We start from the raw sequence: 21,202 nt of genomic DNA, 5'->3' as shown, positions 1-21,202 counted from the left end.
GCTACACTCAGGTTTAGGCAGGGAAATGCGTTTGCCTCAGAAAACAAGCATCCCGGCACATGAAAATCCCATCTCAGAACAGGAAGATGACCACAGAAATGTGAAGCCTCGCACGGGGGGAATCTCTCGGTGTCACCAATGTGAGCTTTTCCCGCTTAAGAACATCGCTCAGCCCTGAGGTTCTCAGTCCCAAGCCAAGTCCTGAATTACTCCAACCTTCCATTCACACGTAACCTCTTGGTAGTAGCGGAGTGTTCATCAATTTACGTCTCTAGCACTACTCAAAATTCAACATACATGTACATCCTAGCAGCGGGCTGCTTTACGCAGAAAAGAAACGGCTAAATGAGCTACAGGAAAGGGAATTCTTAGGATATCCTTAAACACAGTAGTGACTAACAAACCTTATTTTGATTGAGAGAATCATTCCTTAGTTTCTGTTTGTTCTTCTGCAATTTACTGGGCATCATCTTTCCCGTTCTGAAGTCAAAACTGCTGAGATCAACAGTGTTTCCCAGGTATCTTGCCAACTGAGGCTTGCTTCTGAACTTCTTACCACTTGGACTAAAAAGAAGAAAACACTTTAGTATGTTTCGTCGTACAAGAGGATACAACCTTGACGTCTTATAACAGGTTTTATACCTTGTTAACCACCTACGAAGCTTCCGTTATCTCTATTCCACGTGGCGAGTAGCGCCCGATCCCTGCGTATCCGCTCCCATCCTTTGCGTGGGATTGGGTTTATAGAGTATTTCAGGCTGTGGGATACGCTACGCCTCGGGATGCTGGCTTAGCTAAACTGTTCTTCTAGAAGAACTGGAAATATTATACAAGTGTGGGATGCTCTCTGTCGCAATGGCAAGACCCTGGGCGAGGTTTAAGCTCAGGTTGAGCCAGACTCAACAGCAACCCTTGTCGGTTCTGCTTGGGGATGCGAGGAACGGGGCGCCAAGCAAGCAAGCGGCAAGCGAGACGATGCAGAACGGGAAACAGGCCCAGAGCTGCCACTGCGGCCGGTACAAAGGAAATCAGCTGCAGGGAAGGGATTGAAATCAGTTTGAATTAGGGAATTATTCTTACACCCAAGTCCCAGGTGATGCTTTTGAGTAACGTCAGGAAATACGCGATTTCCACCTTCCTAGAGCTTTCTATTCCCCCCATCCCAAGCGCCCCGAACGCACACGCTGTCCGCACTACATATACATTCAATGCGCGCGTATTTTCACTGTAGGCTTACAAACAAGTCTCTATGCAAGTCACTGCTAATTAGGGCTTGATTGCCAAGAGCTCGTTTCACCCAAAGGGCCAACAGTGATGCCCCCGGACTTACAAGCTCAGCAGAAAATGAAGTGTCAAGAATTGCTACGTAAACCTCGGCCTGCAAGCCCGCTTTGTGACAACGGAAAATGGTGGAATAGCCCTCATGGGAAGTCAACAGACCCTTGATCTCGTGCAAATTTCTATTAAAACAAGCGGTAAAATCCTCCCAGCGACTGAAAGCCAAAGGGTTTCAGAGTGGTTTCCACGCCACTTCCTTTGTGCAGCAAACCACGCAAGGTTTTTCTTGTCTCCGCTTTTCTAAAGGTTTTAACTCAAAAGCACCTTGAGGCGAGAACAGAAGAACACGTCTTGAATTCTGGGAAAAACAGCTAACGAAGCCAAACAATTTTCAAAGGCATTTCAACGGATCCAGAAAGATGGAAAGGCGTAATTACCAAGAGGTAAAAGGTGGGGGAAAGAGACTTAAAACAGATCGCAATCTGCAACTAAACCTCCTCAAGGATGGGCGTGGGAGGGCAAAATCCCACCCCACCGAGATACAGACGAACACCCCACCGCAAAACCCTTTGGTGCTTCTCAGAAAGGCAGAACGGGAGCCAAACTAAACACAAGCCCGGGTTTATTTCAGATAGTGGAGATTAACCCCTTGGCTTGGGAACGGGAGGAAAAATTCCGCGCCGAAGGTCAGAGATGGAGGAAGATTTTGTGGGGCGAGCAAGTTCGCCATGGAAATAACCCGAGCTGCTGTGTTTTGTTACTATTCAGGCACCTATAAGAAAGATATCAGGATGAAACCTTGTCAAGAAATGCGGCCACCATTGGGAAATTCCATTCTTTCCACATTTCGTATTCTCGGGGGGGCTTGTTTGTTCGCTTGCTTTTTCCGTAACGCAAAGCAAAGCAAAGCGGACGGTCCAATATTCCATACGGATCATCGGTAGGTTTGATATTAAAGGTGATTTCGCTGCACGGCACAAAATCAGATATTAATTAATAAGATGGGCTGTAAGAACATCATCCCTACAACTCCATTAGTAGCTCATGACAAGCAAGAAGCCCTTGTTCTATCATAACGTCCTCCTGTCTTCACCTCGCACCTTAATGACTTTACCAAACATGGAGGATTCATTCTCCACCTCCAATGAAATCCAATGGCACACAAAACGTTATTTCCACCCTATTTATATTCGTTTTCACATCCATTTGTTTTTTCGCTACTGGTCCTGTAGTTGTTTCCACTTCCAAGCCTTCTCTGACCTGCACGGAAAGCTCCACGATGTCCAAGTCAAATCAAAGGCCTTATTTGAACACCTATTAAATAATGAGTGCACACTAATGGAAAAGAATGATGTTACAGAACGTATTTAAACCAGTACATCTACGGAAAAGCCTCCTGCTTACGCATCTGGGTTGAAACTATGAAAGCACACGTTCGTTCTTTTTCTCCTAAAGGTGTTAAAACCAGGTTTATTAGCATTATATTTAGTGCACTTGCGGGATTTAGTTCTTCCATAGCTGACATGTGTAGCAGCACTTAACCCTGTCAAATGAAACACCGCACATTTTTCGATAGGACCAATTAACAATAAGCAGTAGATCTCAAAAGAGGTGACATTCAACAACATCTACAATTATTTGGGTGATATTAACAAGGCTCAACTCACTCAGGAGGAGATGAAAAGAAGAACACGACCCTTCACCTCCAGCTTGTGCAAATTCACGTATGTGGGTTGATTATGTTCTATAATGAGCTTGCAAGGAACTTGATTCAAAAGCAACCCCTTTTCTGATGTTTCCTGTCAAGCAGCAGAGCAAGTTCATTAACGTACGAGGAAGTTCGTTTGCATTTTACCGTACTTGAGCCAGGTCTATCTGCCCCCGTCCCCACAGCAGGTTTACAGCCCAGTGGTTTATTGAAATAACCACCTCGTTGGTAGACATTTATCATTTATTCCCTTCGTTTAGGAGGGTCGGGCTCAACAAACGAGTCCCATCGCGAGGTGGCCAAGCCGGTCGGTTATCTGACCTAGGATGAAGAGAGCCATGAAGAGGAAGAAAGCTGCTAATTACTTTAGAAAAGGCGATTGGGGTGAAAGTCGTCTTAATTTGGCGAGCTAAGAGAGGCAAAGTGTTCCTATCAATCACCCTCCCCGCGGGTTGGGAATGGAGCCCGGGAAATGATGGAGATTGGAAATGGATCCCAGAGTGGAACAGGAAATAAAACCACGCAAATCCCACAATACAATGAATGGTTTGATCTTCAGGGGAACCTACTATTGGATTTGTGCTGCCTAAAGCCTCCCAGGGAGCCGATGTCGAAGAAACAGCCCAGATTTTGTATCTGCAACTTTTGGAAGATACCTTTCCTCAACGATTCGGTTGCGAATCCTCAAACACACGCTTTAAGACGCTCCGAGATGTATCGAAGAAGTCAGCGCATGAGTGGCGTAACACAACACACGTTCAGGCCTCCAAAGGAGTTCAGCTCTTCATCCCAACAGCACCAAAATCTTTACGCTATAGTCCGTATAGTTTATACCACCTGCGACTGACAATAATCAACGGGAAGGGGCTCATTTCTAGGTTATTTCATCTTCCGCTTAGGGAAATATTTGGAATGGGTTGATTCTATGATTCTATTCCTGTGTTTCCTAAACAACCTGAGGAGCTCCCTCGGTCATCAGTGAAGTCAGAGTTACCACTACGACTTCATCATAATCATCATTATCATTCAGTATAGGGATAAATAGATGTGTTAAACTGAGCCTACTAGCATGGTTTAACCCTTGCTGCCCCAAACTTCTGTGACTGTTCTGTGCCTTAATTACCCATGGAAACAAAGAAATATAAGGTTATGTATCACATAAGCACAAGTGAGCATCACTGAGGAAGTCAGGACTCGCTTTGAAAGACAAATGTTAAGGTGATTTAAAACCCGCCCCCCAGACTTAAACTAATCTTAATGTCACTGGAAATTCTCTGGCATCTCTCTTACTGTCAAACCACAAAGCGAACTTCAAAGACCCGTCTGTTTGCCCCGTGGGTACATCTAGACTGGAAAAGCTTTTGTAGTTAAACCGAACCACCTATTCGAGTGTCGACTCCTCGGTTTTTTTCATCTCGACCGGCGAAAAATAAAAAGGCAGCGTAGCTCTTTCTTGCTTTTCCCACGAAGAGCAAATGAAGCAAACCAGAATATGAACTTGGTGCTGTTGTAAAAGAAGCCATTTCACGCCAGGGTTTAAGGGGGGGTTTATACACTGAAGGGATTTTACCGATAAAGAGGAGCTGAGGTACCAGGTTCAAAGTTCTCACTCCACTCAGACTGTTGCAGGACTTTGGAAGCGTGATTGAGTCTTTTTGCCAGTAGCACCCCCTACCTGAATACATTGAATAAAGAACATTGCAAAGGTATCACGATGCCGGTTTACTACAGTATTAGGCCTTACGCAAAGGGGAGAGGCACCTGAGAAATGTAGTTCTCAGTTAACATCGATTCCAACACCAACAAAGGGGGAATGTGGTTCATACAAGCTTGATTTGAATGAAAAATGTGATGTTTCGCCTTAAATGTAATACCCTTCCTGTAGACAAAGTGAAAAGGCAATCTCAGAGCGCCACTCGATTAGAAGGGACTGGGTAGCACTGAGAAGAGGATCAACAAAATGCACCTCCCAGCTCACTTGGTGGGAGCTGAGTGTCCACATCGCAGCATGGACAAGACGATCAGTAAAAGAATCCTTACCTTGGCTAAAAAATCATGTATATTCCTAGAAGCTGCTACGTCTCTCAGACGCAGCCGCCTCCGCAGGCCTCAGAGCAACACATGCGGAAATCTGCTCCTTCTGCCCGATTCGAACGAAGCAGCTGGAAGCCCGAGTTCCATTGGGAAGATGCACAGAGTGAAAACGCGACGCGCATTTTTGTCATTGTCCCGCAGTTGCCAAAACCAGTGTGCTGTGACTCTCGAAGCGCTCCCGCCAAGCCCTGGCTCTGCTTTTAGGGATATTAAAAGCGCACAAACCAAACCCGACGAAATATTTTAACATCGTAGCCTTTATTAATCTTTCGCGACCAGAGTGACGTAGCTCTTTGGAATCTATTTGGCCTGCTCTACTTAGATCAAACCAGATTTTCATTCGGTTTAAATGCAGCAATGCTGAAATCTGCCTCAGAATGATAAGAAGAAGAATCCCTACACCAATCCTGCCTGCAGCCATAAAGTTTCACTCCGGTTGTGCAGAACCCTGTTAGTGAACACAACTTATTTCTCTAGATAGAAACGACTCCTTATGTTTCCAAACCTGTAATCCGTAGGGAAAACAACCAAGTCGGAGCTACGAGTTGCCTGGTGAGTTTTTAGTTTCAATTTTGCGGCCGTTTGGCAGATGCGCAGCGCTGCAAACCGTGCTGGAAGGCGGCCGAAAATGCGCGGCGTCTATTCCTGCCGCTCGCCCACATTCCAAAGACTTCTAGAGGCTGCGATGAGCAGATTACAGTCCCGCATCTTCAACAAAAATTGAGTTGGAGAGGTTTTTAAGGGGGTTTTTAGGCAGCGGCAAAAAAACGATGAAGGCGCCAATCATTACGCAGAAGGGGCGAACCTCAAATCGGGGGGTTGATCCATATAGTATTAGTGAATTATTTCCACCGCACCCCTCTTTTCAAAGCTTTTTAATGATCATCACGGAGGTCAGAAGGCTTTAAAGATGTGAAGAGAGGCAAAAAAACCCCATTGTACAGAAACTACTGCAAGCGTTTCGTTTTACCCGAGCAACCGGTTCACACCTTCCTAAGGCCTGACTTGCTAAAATGCCACAAAGCAGCCCCGAAACAAGCCAGTTTCAAAATGCAAATAAGGTAGATTGCAACATGTATTCATCTTGCAAGAGCTGTTCTTAATTACTATTATTATTTAGACCATCAGAGTAAATGAAGCTCTGTCCAATCCCTTTTGGGTTTTTTCCTAGCCTTAAGAAACCATAAAAACATGAACCTCAGGTTTTTAAGTCAGCTAACTAGGGCGCCTTAATGAACTTAATGAGGTTACACATCATTCTTCGCAAAGCGAAAACTAAAACCTGGAAATATTAGAACTCACTGCATTTGTCGCGTGTTTTCACTGTTTAATTAAGAATCTGATACATAAAACGCTGACCCCCCCCTATATTCTGATGGTTCAAACATGGAGTAAACAGCTGAAGTGACTTAGGCCTTGCCCATGGAATATATTCCAAGACAGAGAAAATTTCCTTGAGCAGCAACACGTGATGGGTCAAATGACGCCAGATTTGGCGCTGCCAGATACCGAGTTTTCCACGAGCTGGTATCTGAGAGGGAGCGAGCGCGACTTCTCCAGCGGAAAGCCCGAGCCCATTCATTGCAAGGAGAGGAGCCTGCGAGGCCTGCTCAGCAACAGCGGGGTTAGCGAGAGGTTTCAGGTGTGGTTCACCAGATGCGCACAGAGCTATAAATAGAGGAGCTGTGGGGAAGAGGTTAGGCCTGGCAGCAGGCTGGACTTACAGAAGCAAGACTGCAGAATGCAGGTGGTTTCTGTCTCCAGAAAAGAACTACATTTCGGTTTCTGAAAGCAAGCGGGAGGGCGAAGCAAAATCAGGTTGCTGTTGCTTCTCTTGGTTTTACTATAAGCTGTGCAGTAATAACGAGAATAACGTTTAGCAGCAGAGACCTCTCCAGTTTTCACGTGCTTTTAGCTTCGCTAAAATTTCAACCGTTATTACCAATGGTAAGCTCCCTAATTAATTCAGCGTGGTGTGGTGTGTCCTGACCTAATGATTTTGGGAGGACATTCGGGGTACACTGACTTAGTCTGAATGCAGCGGGGTGTTGTGTTTAGGCTGATCCTGAAAAAGCCAGGCTTGGGAGGGGTGTCATGGGCCAGCCTGCAGCACCCACTGTCCCAAAGGAAAAGCGTGAGGCCGCTCCCCCACAACGGCCGCGGGCAGAGGGACCGGACTGACAGCCGGGGAAGGGACCGGCCTCACCCTCCTAACAGCCGGGGAAGGGACCGGCCTCACCCCCCTGACAGCCGGGGCAGGGACCGGCCTCACCCCCCTGACAGCCGGGGAAGGGACCGGCCTCACCCCCCTGACAGCCGGGGAAGGGACCGGCCTCACCCCCCTGACAGCCGGGGAAGGGATCGGCCTCACCCCCCTGACAGCCGGGGAAGGGATCGGCCTCACCCCCCTGACAGCCGGGGAAGGGATCGGCCTCACCCCCCTGACAGCCGGGGAAGGGATCGGCCTCACCCCCCTGACAGCCGGGGAAGGGATCGGCCTCACTCCCCTGACAGCCGGGGCAGGACGGGAGGGACCGGCCTCACCCCCATGACAGCCGGGGCAGGACGGGAGGGACCGGCCTCACCCCCATGACAGCCGGGACAGGACGGGAGGGACCGGCCTCACCCCCCTGACAGCCGGGGCAGGGCGGGAGGGACCGGCCTCACCCCCCTGACAGCCGGGCCATGGCGGGAGGGGGGGGAAGCGGAGCCCCTGAGCCGCCGCCTGGCAGCCGAGCGGCGGCGGGAGGGGAGGGGAGGGAGGGAGGGAGGGAGGGTAGCGGCGCCTCCCTGCCAGGCGGGCGGCAGGAGGGGACCGGCCCGCTGACAGCCGGGAGGGGAGCGGGCCCTGCCGGGCGGGCGGCAGGAGGCGAGCGGGACCCTCGGGGAGCAGGTGTTGGGGTCTTGGGGGAGAACCGACCCCGTCCCGCCGGGGGAGCGGGGCTGTCACGGCCCGGGCGGCACGTACCTGAAGTAGTAGACATCGCTCTTGCCGGCGCTGAGGCCCGACTTGCGGATCACCTCTTCCTTCTTCCAGCCCGGGGGCAGCGCTGGGCAGTCCATCCTGCCCTGCTTCTCCATGCACCGGGGCGCGGGGCCCGAGGCGGCGGCGCGGGGGGACGAGGGACGAGAGGGGAAGGGGCTCGGCCGGCCCCCGGCGTTCGCAACAAGAACGTTATTGTTCGGGGACGCGGCCGGGGCCGGGACCCCCTGGCGATGGCGGCCGCTGCGCGCTGCTCGGCGCCAGGAGCGCGGGCTGCGCGCGCAGCCGGCGGAGCCTTCGCCTGGCGCCCGCTTCCGCGGCCGGGCCCCGGAATCGGTGTCAGCGGCGCTGCCAGCGGGGCGCGGCGCGGCCTAGAGCGGCCGCAGCGGCCGAGCCGAGGGAGCGCCGGAGGCGGGGCGGGCAGGGGCGCGGGCAGGGGCTGCCCCCGGCGGCGGCTTCGACCGCCTGAGGGCTCGGCTGCGGGAGCGCGGCGGCAGGTGGTGGGGCTGGGGGGAACCGGCCGGCACGTCCCACTTGGACCCCGGCGTCACGGGTGGACGTTGGAGCCCGTCGGCACAGGGGCACCGACAAACGCGCTGTGCCATAAACCCGAATTCACCCGTTTGCCCCTCCGAAGTGGCGGTGAACAAAGCGCTTCCCCGATCCCCCACGTTCAGTTTATTCGTGTCCTCTACAAGCAACACCGGGCTGACAGCCCGCAGGGGTCCCGCTCGCTGCCGGGACCCCCGGGTTCTCTCTGTAGCAGCGATACCAACTCCCGGTCGGACTCTCTCCGGTAACGGAGCCACCGCTTCTCAGCGGTCCCACCGCCAAGCGCACGACCGAGGCGCTGGGTCCCCGCGCCCTCCTCAGAGCCGGCCGGGGTCCCTCAGGCCGCTGTCGGAGTCCCCGGTCCTACCGCCCCCCCCTCTCCCCGGCGGCGGCGCTAGGACCTGCGCGGCGCGACCGTCCGGCCGCCCCCTCGGCGGGGCGGGCGCAGCGCGAAGGGAGCGGTGGGAGCGCGGCCGGTCCCGCCGGCGGCGGAGGGGAGCGGCGCTGAGTCAGCCCCGGGGCGGCATGGAGCCCTTCCCGCCGCCCACGGAGCAGGACGAGGAGGAGGAGGAGGAGGAGGAGGAGGACTGGCTGCGCCCGCAGCCGGCCGGCGGGGCCTCCCCGTGTGAGCGCGGGCCCCGGGCGGGGCGGGGAGCGATGGCGCCGGCGGCTCCCGGGAAGCGGAGGCGCGTCCCGCAGTGACCCCGGCGGCTCGGGGGGGACCGAGCGGCGTTCGCTCCGCGTTCATCCCCGGGCAGGGGGAGCTGCGGAGCCCGAGCTGAGTCCCTGCCCGCTGCGTGGGGAGGGCAGAGCCGCTCCGCTCCTCGGCAGCCATAACCTGGTTTTAACCATTTCCGTGGTGCTGCTGGCAGCCACTTGGCTTCTCCACCTACAACAGGAGACCTCAGTAGGCATTAAAAACACCAGCGCCCCCAGAACAGCAGGCAGAAAGACACTGCGGTTCCATTTGCACTGTATCAACTAATCCGGGTTATTTTTATTTCACAGAAATAAAAGCTATTTTTAAATTTTTTTCTTTTTAACTTACCAGGCTTGTTTTCATGGTGGAGTTTGCTGTTTGTTGGCTGGTGATTTGCAACGTGCATTGGGCATCCCTGGGAAAAGCAGATACCTGATAGAGCTATATTAGTGGAGTTAAAACCAGATTATTTTACAGCAATGGGTTAAAAAGTTTCAGTGTTGCACCGTAAACTGAGTTGCTTTAGATTAATTATGCTCTTAAGTAATCTTGGAATTAATGCAGCGCTAGAATGAGTATAAAACTTGTAAATTTTATATTCTTCTTGTAATATTAGTAGGGATTAATCTCTAAAGAGGCGGCTGGTGATTTTGGATCTGTGCCTTTGCTTTCCCTGCTGCAGGTCACAGCAAGTCGGCGTTGGCGAGAAGCGCAGCGCACAGGGTGATCGTGCACGTGGACCTGGATTGTTTTTACGCACAAGTAGAAATGCTCCGGAATCCCGAATTAAGAGACAAGCCTCTAGGTACGAGTCACTGTGCTGTTAATTGGGGGATTATGTGTATTTAGGCAGAAAGAAAAAACAAAGGGCATGAAGAAAGTCTTTGCAGCGGCGTGAATGTATCAAGGAACCTAAACTTTAAAGAACATTTTGCCTTGAATTTCAGGCGTGCAGCAGAAAAACCTCGTGGTTACCTCGAATTACGAAGCTAGAAAACTCGGAGTCCAAAAACTGATGTTTGTGAAGGTTGCTAAAGAGAAGTGTCCTCAGCTGGTGCTGGTTAACGGAGAAGATCTCACTCCATACAGGGAGATGTCGTACAAGGTTACAGGTACCGAATGAACACGTTTGCAATAAGGACAAACACTTTCTGGTGTAATAACTTCAAAGTGAAGGAAAACAGATTTCCTTAGGAGAAAGTACATTTTAAAAAGAAATGGGGAAGGAAAGAAGAGATTTGGGGAGAAGAGCAGGTGACAGATGGAGCGGTGGGATAATGAAATATTCTCCTTCACCTAAGTGTCTTATTTTAACTGTAAGAGAATGCGGATTCTCTTTGTGCAGGGAGCTGTGGAGTGACGCAAAAACCTGATATTATGAGTTGTATACGGATTATCCTGGGTCATCTTTTCCTCCTAGAGCTGCTGGGGGAATTTTGTCCGTTGGTGGAGCGGCTTGGGCTCGATGAAAATTTTGTGGATGTCACAGAGATGGTCGAGAAAAGAGTAAAGCAGCTCCAGCAAAGCGCATGTTCCAGAGTCTCTGTGTCCGGCCACGTGTACAACAACCAAGGTGAGTTAAACGTCGAAACAACGCTAAATATTTGGGAAGTATCTGTAGGCAGAGATGAATTGTTGGAAACCTGGACTGCTCCGTGCTGGGTTTCTTTTCTTGAGAGAACATGTATCCCAAATATAAAGCAGCATTTCAATGAGATGGTACAAAAAATAGTCCTTAGCCTATTCAGAGTCATAAAGGCTGAGCTGCAAGGCGGCACCTTCATTTAAAGATTTATAAATCTCTGCTTTGGTTACATTGGTACAAGAAGCTGTGATACTTAATGCTTTTTTTAATTAATATTCTTAATATATTGTATTCTCTGGATTTGGCCAGCGGGGTCTTTGGGAGGTCGGAGTGAGGTTAAACTTGGCTGCAGAAGCCACTCGACCCCCGAGCCCGTACTTTCTTGTACTGCTTTAACACGCTGTAAAAATTAGCGAAATCTAGAGAATGAGCTAATTAAGGGATTTTGAATTTTCTTTGCAGCTATTAATTTGGACGATACAAGGCATGTAAGACTAATCCTCGGGTCTCAGATCGCAGAGGAGTTGAGAGAAGCCGTATACACGAGGTTGGGCCTCACGGGCTGTGCAGGAGTGGCCGCCAACAAATTGCTGGCGAAATTAGCGTCCGGGACCTTCAAACCGAATCAACAAACGGTTCTTCTGCCCGAGAGCCGCCCGGATCTCATTCGCAGCCTCGACCGCATCCAAAAAGTGCCTGGTGAGTGGTGCCGAGGGCATATTGACAACTCAATCAAACAAATACGGCCAAAATTATGGCTATCGTAAGCTATCTGAGTTTTGCTTAGCGGAAGGAGTGAAAAGACTTCGGTTTTCTGAATTGGCCGTGGTGCCACAAATGCGTCGCGGCACAAGACGCCTTCGAAAATACAAACATCTCAGTTTGGCGAAGCCCAACCATCGTGGTTGATATTAGGTCTTAAATACAAACCTTTTTGAATGCAAACGTACTGATAGTTATTAAACCAGCCTATTTGAGCCAGGTAGAGTATTCCGAGGTATCACTTTTCCTGATTATTCTGCGCTGATGTTGGCTCCAGACACAGGCCGCCCTTTGCTGGCTCCCAACGCGGCTTTTCTATGGGCAGCCTCCAAAATTCGAAGGGGACGTCACCAAAAAAGTTGCTGCAAAGCCTCTATTGCGATAGTGAAATAATTGTCGGTACCACATAGGTAGGCACTTATATATATATATTCATATTTCTGTGTGTGTTTTAATGCCCGTTTGCTGTAGGCATTGGTTCCAAAACAGCCAAACGTCTGGAGGCGCTGGGGATTAAAAACGTGTGTGATCTGCAGGCGTTTCCATCGGCGGCGCTGGAGGCGGAATTGGGCGCTGCTGTCGCTCAGCGCATCCAAAAACTCAGCTACGGAGAGGACGAATCGCCCGTGACCCCATGGGGCCCTCCACAGGTACAACTATTGGGCTGAAAAGCTTTAAAACCGAAACAAATTGCTTTTAGTTTTACACAGCTTTGCAGGACTCACTAAAATGACGCCTTTTTGTATGCGTTCTCTGGTACAACTCAATCCTCTTGAAATTCTTGAGTGTCAAAGCTACTTGGCGTTAATTCCGCACACTTCGTTGTGATACTTTTGCTCCTCTTTAGCATTTTGAAGTTATTATCGAATTGAAAGGACTAATAGATGGGTTTTTTCAGTCCTTTAGTGATGAAGATTCCTTTAAAAAATGTTCAACAGAAGTGGAAGTGAAAGAGAAAATTGAAGAGCTGCTTCATAATCTATTAGACAGGTGACTCCTTTGGATATTTTGCTTTTCATGTATTAAATATTGAAAGATGCAAACTCACCCACTTCATTTTCACCTTCAGTGTTCACATTGTATCGAGCTTCTAATTTCTGGGTAATTAAGGGAGCTGGGTAGGCCCCAAAGTTCTCTGTATAAGCAGTGGAGTAAAGCCAGAAGTTGCAAGAGTAATTTAATTTGTAATTGTAAAATAATGCTTAATTTGACTTGGTAACTTAAATGCTGTGACAGGTTCCATAGACCCCCTGAAAAATACTTATATTAATACTTATTTTTTGCGCACGTTAATGCTCCGTAGAATCCGCAAAGACGGAAGACAACCGCACACCGTGAGATTGACCATTCGCCAGTTCTCCTCAACGGATAAATGGTTTAATCGGGAAAGTCGCCAGTGTCCCATTCCACCTCATCTCATCCAGCAATTTGGAAAAGGTCAACTTAGAATTTTAGTATCAGCTCTCCGTAAAATTCTGTTATTTAATGGCATGATACACTTAATATTTGGAAACTTTTTCATGCCTTGTAATGGATTTATACACTAAAAAGTATAAAACGTCACTGTAGGAATAACTTGGACGCTACTACCATGCTTGAAACCAGCCTGGCTGGATTCCTGGCAGTAAATTACTTGGTGGGATGGGAAAAGGAGACTGGGGGCTGCTGCCCAGCTTAATCATCTCCTTTTCTCTCATAGGGATGTGACTTATGTTCTCAGTTTTATTATGTAACATCTTTATGATGTGTGTCTGAAAATGAGCAACATAAAGGCTCATCCTTCCCAGGCTTCAGCTTTCCAACCAGCACTTGCAATTCATTTGACACTTGATTCACGTTGGAGCGAGGAAATAAATCGGAAAGAAACCTGCAATAAATCTGAATCGCTGTTCGCTGCTTTCAGTCCTTGAATTACTCCTCGCAGTCCTCGGGAAGCTACTGAAAATCAGTGTGGCTTCTCACTTCAAAATTGCTACCGGACTGGAGGAAACGTAACAATTCCTGTCACGCCAACTCCCATCAACCGTGTTATTGCCGATGTCGGGTAATGTTATAGACCTGCACGGCTCTGGAAAAGCTCTTGGTAGAATTAGATCATTTTTCAAATGTTTTCAGCTTGGCTTGCATCCCATAGTTCTTTGCTGACCAAAGTACCTACTATTGCTTTATTTCAACCCTTTTTCTTGTAGAAAGCAGCGACATTCTGTCCCCGTTGGTTGATATACTACTGAAACTCTTTCGCAAGATGATAGATGTACATCTGCCGTTCCATCTCACCCTTCTGAGCATCTGCTTCTCCAACCTCAAAGCTCTTCCTCGCGGCAAGAAAGGATCAATCGGTTTCTATCTCAAGCAGATGTCACCACCAGCAGGCTCCGCTAAACGTCCCCGGGTGAGCTGAAAGATACTGATGAGAAAGTTCTAGGATATTTCTGTCTTCTGTTTAAAACCTTAAGTGCTTTGGAATTTTTAGGATCATAAGGGTCTTTTTCACCTGGTAAAAATGATTTATTTGGAGTCTTCTGAGCAGGTGTCACTTGTCACTCTTTTGTGGATTGATAGACTTTGTTTCTCAGCTACTCAGGAATAACGTCATATTGTGTTATTGTAGAGCTTTAAAGCGATAAAACGTAACTTCAAGGTATTGGCTACTTTAAAGTAAGAAAGGGATTCCTATGTGTCTATGTTTGAAAATAAGATGTAAAACCACTACCAGCGATAAGGAACTAAAAATAAGGAATAGTTTGAATAACTTGATGTTAGTAAAACAGTGCTTGGTAACTGGTAGATTACACAGAACATACGTGTGCTTCCACATATATTTTTTGCTACAGGAAGTGGAAGATGTCTCCCAAGAGGAGGGAAACGCTTCTTGGAACCAGAACTACAACAGAACTGGAACTACCAAAAGTAGGAAACTTCCGGAGGAAAAGCAAAGCCAGCTCAAAGAAGCAGGAATTCCTCACTGCCCGTTTCATTTGCCTCCTGGTGATATTGACCCGCAAGTCTTCAGGGAACTTCCAGAAGATATTCACCAAGAAATGATAGCGGAAAAAGCAGAAGCGATGGCCAGTTGTTCTTCCCAGTGTCCCACAAGTGCGCTGGATAAACAGAAGTTGGAGGAGAAAACTTCCCAACAAGCAGGAATTGTATTTCCCCCTCATGTTGACACAAAGACTTTTTACGAGCTACCTGCAGATGTGCAGGAAGAACTGATCGCTGAATGGAAAAATCAGGGACCTGTGTCCAAAACTGTGGATAAACCCCCTGAAAAACCCAAAGCAAGTAAAGGAAGAAGGAACGCAGCCCCGTGTTTATCACAGTCTAACAGTTTGCTAAGATATTTTAAGCCACGGTGAAACGTTTTTCATCATAGTGATGCTATAAGAATCAGCACTCGAAGGCACTTTAGTTCTGAATCTTTACTGTAAAGATGTGAATATTCAAAATATACCTTGCCAACTTTTGACATAAAACCTGCTGTTTAAGTCGTAATTAGTCAGTCTTCATTTTCTTTCTTATAAATTGAGATTTATATGTTGAATCTTTCGTTGTCCAAAAAATACGATAGTATGCAAACATATTGTAGTATTCTCTATTAATATCTTAACACGCTGACTGGGGAGAAGGAGTTTTTGCTTTAATTTTTACTGATTTATACTATATTTGTGTTTAATTGTTTCTCACAACTTGGTGGGGGATTGAGCAGAGAAGATGAAAGCGATTTTCACACTGTTCTTTAATTTGCACCAATGGTTCTGGACCAGCAATGGGATTTGCTGTTCACATAAATCTCACTGTTTCCTGCAGTTAACTCATAACTAGAGGTACCAGAAATACCAAAACGTGACTTCCAAATGAATCACATCACCACCTCAGGCCTGGAAATCAGTCACCTTCTAGAAATGGTTGAGGTTTGGTGCTCAAGATTCAGAAAATGACAACTCTGTGTACAAAGAGCAGCTTTTAATGAGATGCTATATACAAATTCATCAGGTTTTTCTTCCAATAATTCCAAAACAGTGAAACAGTCGCTAATTAGAGTTGCACACTTGTAGTTAATAAACGTGTTTAAAGCCTCTAGTACGTGAGATGTTTGCTTCTTTCAGTCGAGTGCGTAATTGAGGTAGGAATTTATCAAAGTACGTTTAAAGCTATGGCAAAATATTGACTACTGTATTTTAACATTGCTATATCACCAGATTCTCACGTGAATATATATATTCTCTGCATATAAAGTGCACAAATATCACAAACCATCACCTGATTACATTGAAAGCACTGGCATGTACTTTGATGGCACTTCAGCGTAAATTTTCACGTCATTCCCAAGAATCGTTTTAACAGTTTGGCCATTTCCACATAACACACAAAATAAAACGTCATCATCTGCTTTAAAAATGAATCCAGGTCAAAGATGCAGGTGACTTGTGCTTGTTATTTCCCACTTACATTTAGTTCGGATCTTTCAAGGCTTTCAGGCCAGCTCTGGTATCGGTGATGAGGTTTACGAGCGTGGTCGGTAACGCTGATTCCACTACCGAACAGGGCAGCATTCCTCCCAGTTCTGGCTGAATAAATACAACCAGTTTGGAGTGCTCTGGATTCCTGCGATAAAAGGAGCAAAATCCAGCAGTTAATATTTGTTGCCTGTGCTTTGAAACTTAGGGAGATGTACAGATGTTTCTAGTCCATGTCTATGGAAATTATTAATAGAAAACAGATGTATAAAAGCATCAGTTGTTTCAAAAGAGAGGCCGAATCACAAAACTAACCGGCGCAAAACTCCAGAATAAAACCGTCTAAATTAAATAAATTAAAAAGCCACGCGGTTCAGAAAATGTTCAGCTTTTTCTAGAGAAGATAACTAACCAAAGGTGCTAATGTCGCGGGCTTTCAATACTCACTCAGGCAAAGGCGAGCAGACATATCCACAGGGATTGTTGTAGCCCCGGACACAGGAGGGAGTTGGGGGGCAGCCGGAATATTCCACGCTGACAGCTGGAAATCGCCACCAAAGAGCAAAACCAACTTAATTATGTTTCTATCTGTCAATTGTCTGACTCAAAATTCCCCTTTAAAACCAACCTACTACAGGATAGCACGAGATCTCGCAATACGGTCCCTGCTAAGTTCAGCAATTCCATTCTGTACGGAAAACACCTAAAGGACATTCAATATTTGTAGAGTAATTCAATACATGTAACGACTTTCTATAGGTGTTCGGGCCAAAATATGATCCCTGAGTTGTGATTACGCATACCTAAGTGGTGAGGTGGCCCAAGCAGTCAGTGTGTCAGCAGGTCTCATTAATTAGCACAGGCAATTGCAGAGATGAGGAAACTGCTGCACATAGGAGCAGCTGGGAGGGGTTATTTTGTTTAGTTATCCATTCTTTCTGGATCATAAAGTATTGTAAGATAATGGCTGGAAAAAACCACCAGGTCAGTAAAGTTCAAAGATGAAAAACGTTGTTTTCTGCCGTAAGATCCACACGAAGAAAAATATTAGCACAGAAATAAAGTAGCAGTGAGATGTTTTCCTGATTGGCCACATAGCTGTGATAGTCATCATTCTACATTTCTTCTAAGTTTAGAGAGCCAAGCTCAAAGAGAATCAAATCTGGGGCAAATCAGCAGTTCACGCTGGGAATGGCTTATTAGGGCAGTCACATTTGGGTGGAAAGCCATGTAAATGCAGAAAACTGCTATAAAATGCTGAATTTATAGAGTGAAATAATAAAGTCCAGCTTCCTCATACTACCACTACATTTTTTCAGTTTTTCAAAGAAAGGTTGAATAGGAGAATAAAGAGAGAACACGGTATTTCCTTTGAAGGTAAGTGTTGATAGTTTCAGTATTTAATAACCCCCCCCAGCTTTGTTTTGGGGATAAACGGGAGGGGACTGTTGGGAGCACACACAGAGCAAGGTACTCGCTCCTGTGAAAAGGCTGCAGAATTTACAGCCGGTCGCTTTGGGGTTTCCAGAACGCTGCCAAAAATACAAAACCACGCAGTAGATACATGCAACTTACAGTTAGTGGTAAGGACATCACCAGGGTATGGTTTAACATGCAGCAGGTCAACAAAATCCCGGGATGAAATCAGCCCCATCCCATAACTGTGGGTTACGCTGTGGTATAGACCAGTGTCCTACGAGTAAGGAAAAGGTTTTGGAGTTAGTACGTAAGAAGCAAAATGTTCTTTAACTGGCAAAGCAGCACTACAGGTTAAATAGTACGTGACAAAAATGGGTTATTATTTGTTAGTATGAGTTAACATGAGAGCCGTAACACAGGGCAGGGATTCACTGCCATCCCTCATGGCCTATATCGGAGGCAGGAGTATGGTTTCTTAAAATGTGCTCATTTAGTGGAACCAGAAGGCCTATTTGCATTAAAATACACCTGCTGGATTCCACATTGCATTCTGCGACAAAGATGTGGAATCTAACTCAAAAAATCAAAGGTATGGGTGGATGTCCCACAACATGGTAACATCTGACCAGCTCCAGGCAGAGGGAAGTGAGAGAGGGTCAGAGAAGACAAAAAGGGGAGGATTCTTTATTTGTTTTCTGGTTTAGGGATTTTTTTATACACTTGAGCCATTTACACATGTGTAATAGGTTCTGAGAGCTCTCTCCATACCCAGGGCCACCCCTCTCAAGTTTACAAGTTTTTACTGATCCAGAACATATTTAGTATTGAGAGCTTTCTTTGTCCCAGTAGAAGTCTTTTTAGCCACCCTAATTCCCACAGAAAGCGTTAAAATAAAATCTTTGTCTCAAATTATCGTATTACCTGGTCAATGCTTTCTAACAGCTTGTAAGATTTTAATGCTTTGTCCCATTTGCTTCGATATTCAGGGAGATACATAAAAGGAATGATTTTACTGGGCACTTCCTTAATTATCCCTTCTCCGCGGTATCTAGATGGTGTAAAAAACAGAGATTGAATTCACATTTATGAATTGGAAAAATAGGTTATACAAGAATAAGTTGAAGATGCCAAGCTATAATAAGGTAAAGTTGTAACCCATTTGGCACTGATTGCCAATCTTCTCGCTATTTATGAACTAGCGCATTCTGGCGTTTCTCCAACTGTTGTTCGTAATCTTTTGAGGAGTTCAAGGGAAAGTTCACAGGGGGAAGAAGGAAATAGGAAACTCCTGTAATGCTGGGAACTGCTCATGGCAACAGAGAGTTCTCACAGGCAGTTCCTTGTGAATCACCGCGGTGAGCACGAATTAAACACAAAGGTGACGGACGCTGCGTGACAAGAGGTGAGCTCAAAGGCGACTGTTCAAGAAACGTGACATCAGATTTACAGCCCCTGGTGATGCACAAATGTAAGTCAGAAAGACCATCTGAAATGTCTTTCTTGAGTTGAGGTGACATAATTCCAAATGAAATCCCACTCAGGCTTGAACAATCCCCTTCATGCTTCCCTGAACTCTGCTTTTCACTACCAGATCCCCCACTGATTTCTTTTAGCAAGTAAAGCAAACTCTTCATACTCCTGCAATTTAAAAACTAAATGGGCGTTTGCGATATGAGGTTAATAAATAATGTCCGACTGAAAATGAGAAGAGCTACACTTTTGCTCCTAGAAACAGGTAGTATTCCTTCACAAAAGACACACTACAGACCAGTACTACTTGTTAATGTGACAAAGATTTATACAAAAATAAATGAATGCAAGATTTTGGCTCCCTGAGCCAAATGGCAGGAAGCACAATGATGCTTCTCCTGACTGCAGAAGACTCGCTATATACAGATCTGGGTACAAATGAAAATGGTTTTGTGCCCAACTGAGACTACAGAACATCTTTTTTCCTTCCCCCAAAATCGTCAGGCACGTTCTCCTGAATTCTAAGCCACCCAACCCTCACACCTTCAAATCCACGTGTACTGAAATACGATCTGAAATACAATTAGGCCACATACAACATAAGCAAATTCTTATTAAGTTAACAGTACTTTTAACATATTCTGATGAAATAGCACAGCTACTTTCCATTATCATACTGTAGAGTAATTCATCTGTAACACATCTGCACGCGAGTGTCGGGTATTTCCCAAGCAAAAACTTCATAGAATCATAGAATAGAATAATTTCAGCTGGAAAAGACGCTCAGGATTATCAAATCCAACCATAATTTAATTCTAGCACTAAACCGTGCCCCTGAGAACCTCAGCTAAACGCCTTTTCAACCCCTCCAGGGACGGTGACTGCAGCACTGCCCTGGGCAGCCTGTTCCAATGCCCAACAGCCCTTTGGGGAAGAAATTGTTCCCAATATCCAATCTAAACGTCCCCTGGTGCAACTTGAGGCCGTTTCCTCTTGTCCTAAAGCAGGAGGGGTGAAAAGCTGTAAAACATAACAGCTCCAACAGAATATTCCACCAGGAAGAGTCACTGACTTAAGGTCAAAAGTGTGACTCCGGATCTCCTTATACTTCCATATTAGTAAGTGTTATATAGTATAAATCCACCTCTTGTATTCCAGCCCTGCACTGACCCAGTGTAACTACAGCACAAAATCCTCTCTAAATCTAACAAAACTATAATCATGAGGGCGTTAATGTCTCCATCTCAACTTTGGGTGTCACTGTTCAAAAAAGATTATGTTAATCATTACCATTCGGAACAAAATGTAAATACTTACATATTTCCCGCATACTCTTTTGAAGGCTTGGAAGAAACCGTAACATTTTTCTCAAAGTAGAAAAAGGAAAAATAAAAACTTAGCAGTTGATAACGAGTTGTGAACTAATTGTTAAAGGAAAACAGTTTTAAACACTTTTTGCAACAGAATGGTTTGAGTACAAATAACTTCATAAACAATATTAACTAATATTTTCTTACTGAGACTTTTATCACCCTCCATCCTGAAGTATCTTGACTGTATGATAACAGTTTTTCTGAAACTTCATCTGCGATTTTCTTATAGTCCATTTATCTGTAAAGATTTAAAAGCGGTTTGCTGGTATAGATAAAAACATTCCTTAAAGAGCAAAAAAACATGAGGCTCATTCCTATTTCCTTTCCATGGCTTTAGTTCACTTCATATTAAATCCATCATTACTCTGCATTCAAACCTCCCCTCCTTAGTTTATCACCCGAGATTCTGATTCTGCCGTAACTGACTGAAGTCACTTCTGAAGTCACTGAAGTCACTCACAACAGCGCTGAACAATTCAGGACCGGCCTCTCACACAAAATCAGCTTCAGCCCTAAACCTTTACGGGGCTGTCCCGTGGAACGGGTTGCACAGACTTTTCCGGAGCCCCCTCAGTGGGATTCCGGCAGGCGCTCGGTGTGAGGGCCGCTCACCTCCGCCGCCTCTGGGCTGACAGGGAGCGCTCAACACGCCGCGGAGCCCAAAGCCTCACAGGGGAGACTCCCACCCGGCAGCCCCGCTCCGATCCCCCGCCTGAGGCATCGTCTCCGGGGGATGGCGAAGAGAAACCGGCCGCCCCAACCCGGACTCACCTCAGCGGCGCCACACGGAGCTGACGGTCCAGACCCGCCCTCCCACC

At 46.8% G+C, this 21,202-nt stretch overlaps 3 protein-coding genes across 10 annotated transcripts in view; 1 reads left to right on the top strand and 2 right to left on the bottom strand.

Moving 5' to 3' along the window:
* LOC136115005 (methyl-CpG-binding domain protein 2) overlaps nucleotides 1-8,402 on the bottom strand; it is an 18,803-nt gene extending 10,401 nt beyond the window's left edge. Inside the window, exons 1-2 of the mRNA XM_065860795.2 lie at nucleotides 8,049-8,402; nucleotides 405-564 (exon numbers count right to left, since the gene is read on the bottom strand). Coding sequence (XP_065716867.1) covers nucleotides 405-564; nucleotides 8,049-8,161 — 273 coding nt within the window. The 5' untranslated portion in view covers nucleotides 8,162-8,402. The remainder of the gene's footprint in view (nucleotides 1-404; nucleotides 565-8,048) is intronic.
* LOC136115299 (DNA polymerase iota-like) lies at nucleotides 7,851-15,748 on the top strand. 4 transcript variants are annotated; one of them, XM_071801765.1, is made up of 10 exons: nucleotides 7,851-7,973; nucleotides 9,998-10,120; nucleotides 10,263-10,427; nucleotides 10,661-10,888; nucleotides 11,363-11,599; nucleotides 12,134-12,312; nucleotides 12,561-12,652; nucleotides 12,966-13,099; nucleotides 13,852-14,054; nucleotides 14,497-15,748. In XM_071801765.1, the coding sequence occupies exons 2-10, from the start codon at nucleotides 10,084-10,086 to the stop codon at nucleotides 15,019-15,021; spliced, it is 1,800 nt and encodes a 599-aa protein (XP_071657866.1). In that variant the 5' UTR covers nucleotides 7,851-7,973; nucleotides 9,998-10,083; the 3' UTR covers nucleotides 15,022-15,748. The 4 variants fall into 4 exon arrangements, with proteins under 4 accessions (XP_071657866.1, XP_071657865.1, XP_071657864.1 ...); XM_071801764.1 differs by lacking the exon at nucleotides 7,851-7,973 and adding an exon at nucleotides 8,558-9,225; XM_071801763.1 differs by lacking the exon at nucleotides 7,851-7,973 and adding an exon at nucleotides 8,558-9,240.
* Nucleotides 15,612-21,202, bottom strand: LOC136115300 (stAR-related lipid transfer protein 6-like). 5 transcript variants are annotated; one of them, XM_065861320.2, is made up of 7 exons: nucleotides 21,156-21,202; nucleotides 20,529-20,622; nucleotides 20,329-20,378; nucleotides 18,463-18,589; nucleotides 17,698-17,815; nucleotides 16,570-16,663; nucleotides 15,612-16,270 (listed from the first exon to the last, which is right to left on the bottom strand). In XM_065861320.2, exons 2-7 carry the CDS (start codon nucleotides 20,616-20,618, stop codon nucleotides 16,117-16,119), a joined length of 633 nt encoding a protein of 210 aa, XP_065717392.1. In that variant the 5' UTR covers nucleotides 20,619-20,622; nucleotides 21,156-21,202; the 3' UTR covers nucleotides 15,612-16,116. The 5 variants fall into 5 exon arrangements, with proteins under 5 accessions (XP_065717392.1, XP_065717394.1, XP_071657871.1 ...); XM_065861322.2 differs by lacking the exon at nucleotides 21,156-21,202 and adding an exon at nucleotides 20,997-21,127; XM_071801770.1 differs by lacking the exon at nucleotides 17,698-17,815.

This window comes from Patagioenas fasciata, chromosome Z, assembly GCF_037038585.1.
Source record: "Patagioenas fasciata isolate bPatFas1 chromosome Z, bPatFas1.hap1, whole genome shotgun sequence".
Lineage (NCBI taxonomy): Eukaryota > Metazoa > Chordata > Aves > Columbiformes > Columbidae > Patagioenas > Patagioenas fasciata.
Note: the sequence above shows the minus strand (reverse complement) of the source record. Positions and strands in the feature narration are given on the sequence as shown.

Coding starts and splice junctions, on each gene's coding strand:
- LOC136115299 (XM_071801763.1), top strand. CDS start 9,141: ATGGAGCCCTTCCCGCCGCCCACGGAGCAGGACGAGGAGGAGGAGGAG. Junction 10,889..11,362: donor CCACGTGTACAACAACCAAG/GTGAGTTAAACG, acceptor TTTTCTTTGCAG/CTATTAATTTGGACGATACA. Junction 14,055..14,496: donor GCTCCGCTAAACGTCCCCGG/GTGAGCTGAAAG, acceptor TTTTTGCTACAG/GAAGTGGAAGATGTCTCCCA.
- LOC136115300 (XM_065861320.2), bottom strand. CDS start 20,618: ATGGACTATAAGAAAATCGCAGATGAAGTTTCAGAAAAACTGTTATCA. Junction 18,590..20,328: donor AAAGAGTATGCGGGAAATAT/GTAAGTATTTAC, acceptor TACACCATCTAG/ATACCGCGGAGAAGGGATAA. Junction 16,271..16,569: donor GTCTGCTCGCCTTTGCCTGA/GTGAGTATTGAA, acceptor CTTTTATCGCAG/GAATCCAGAGCACTCCAAAC.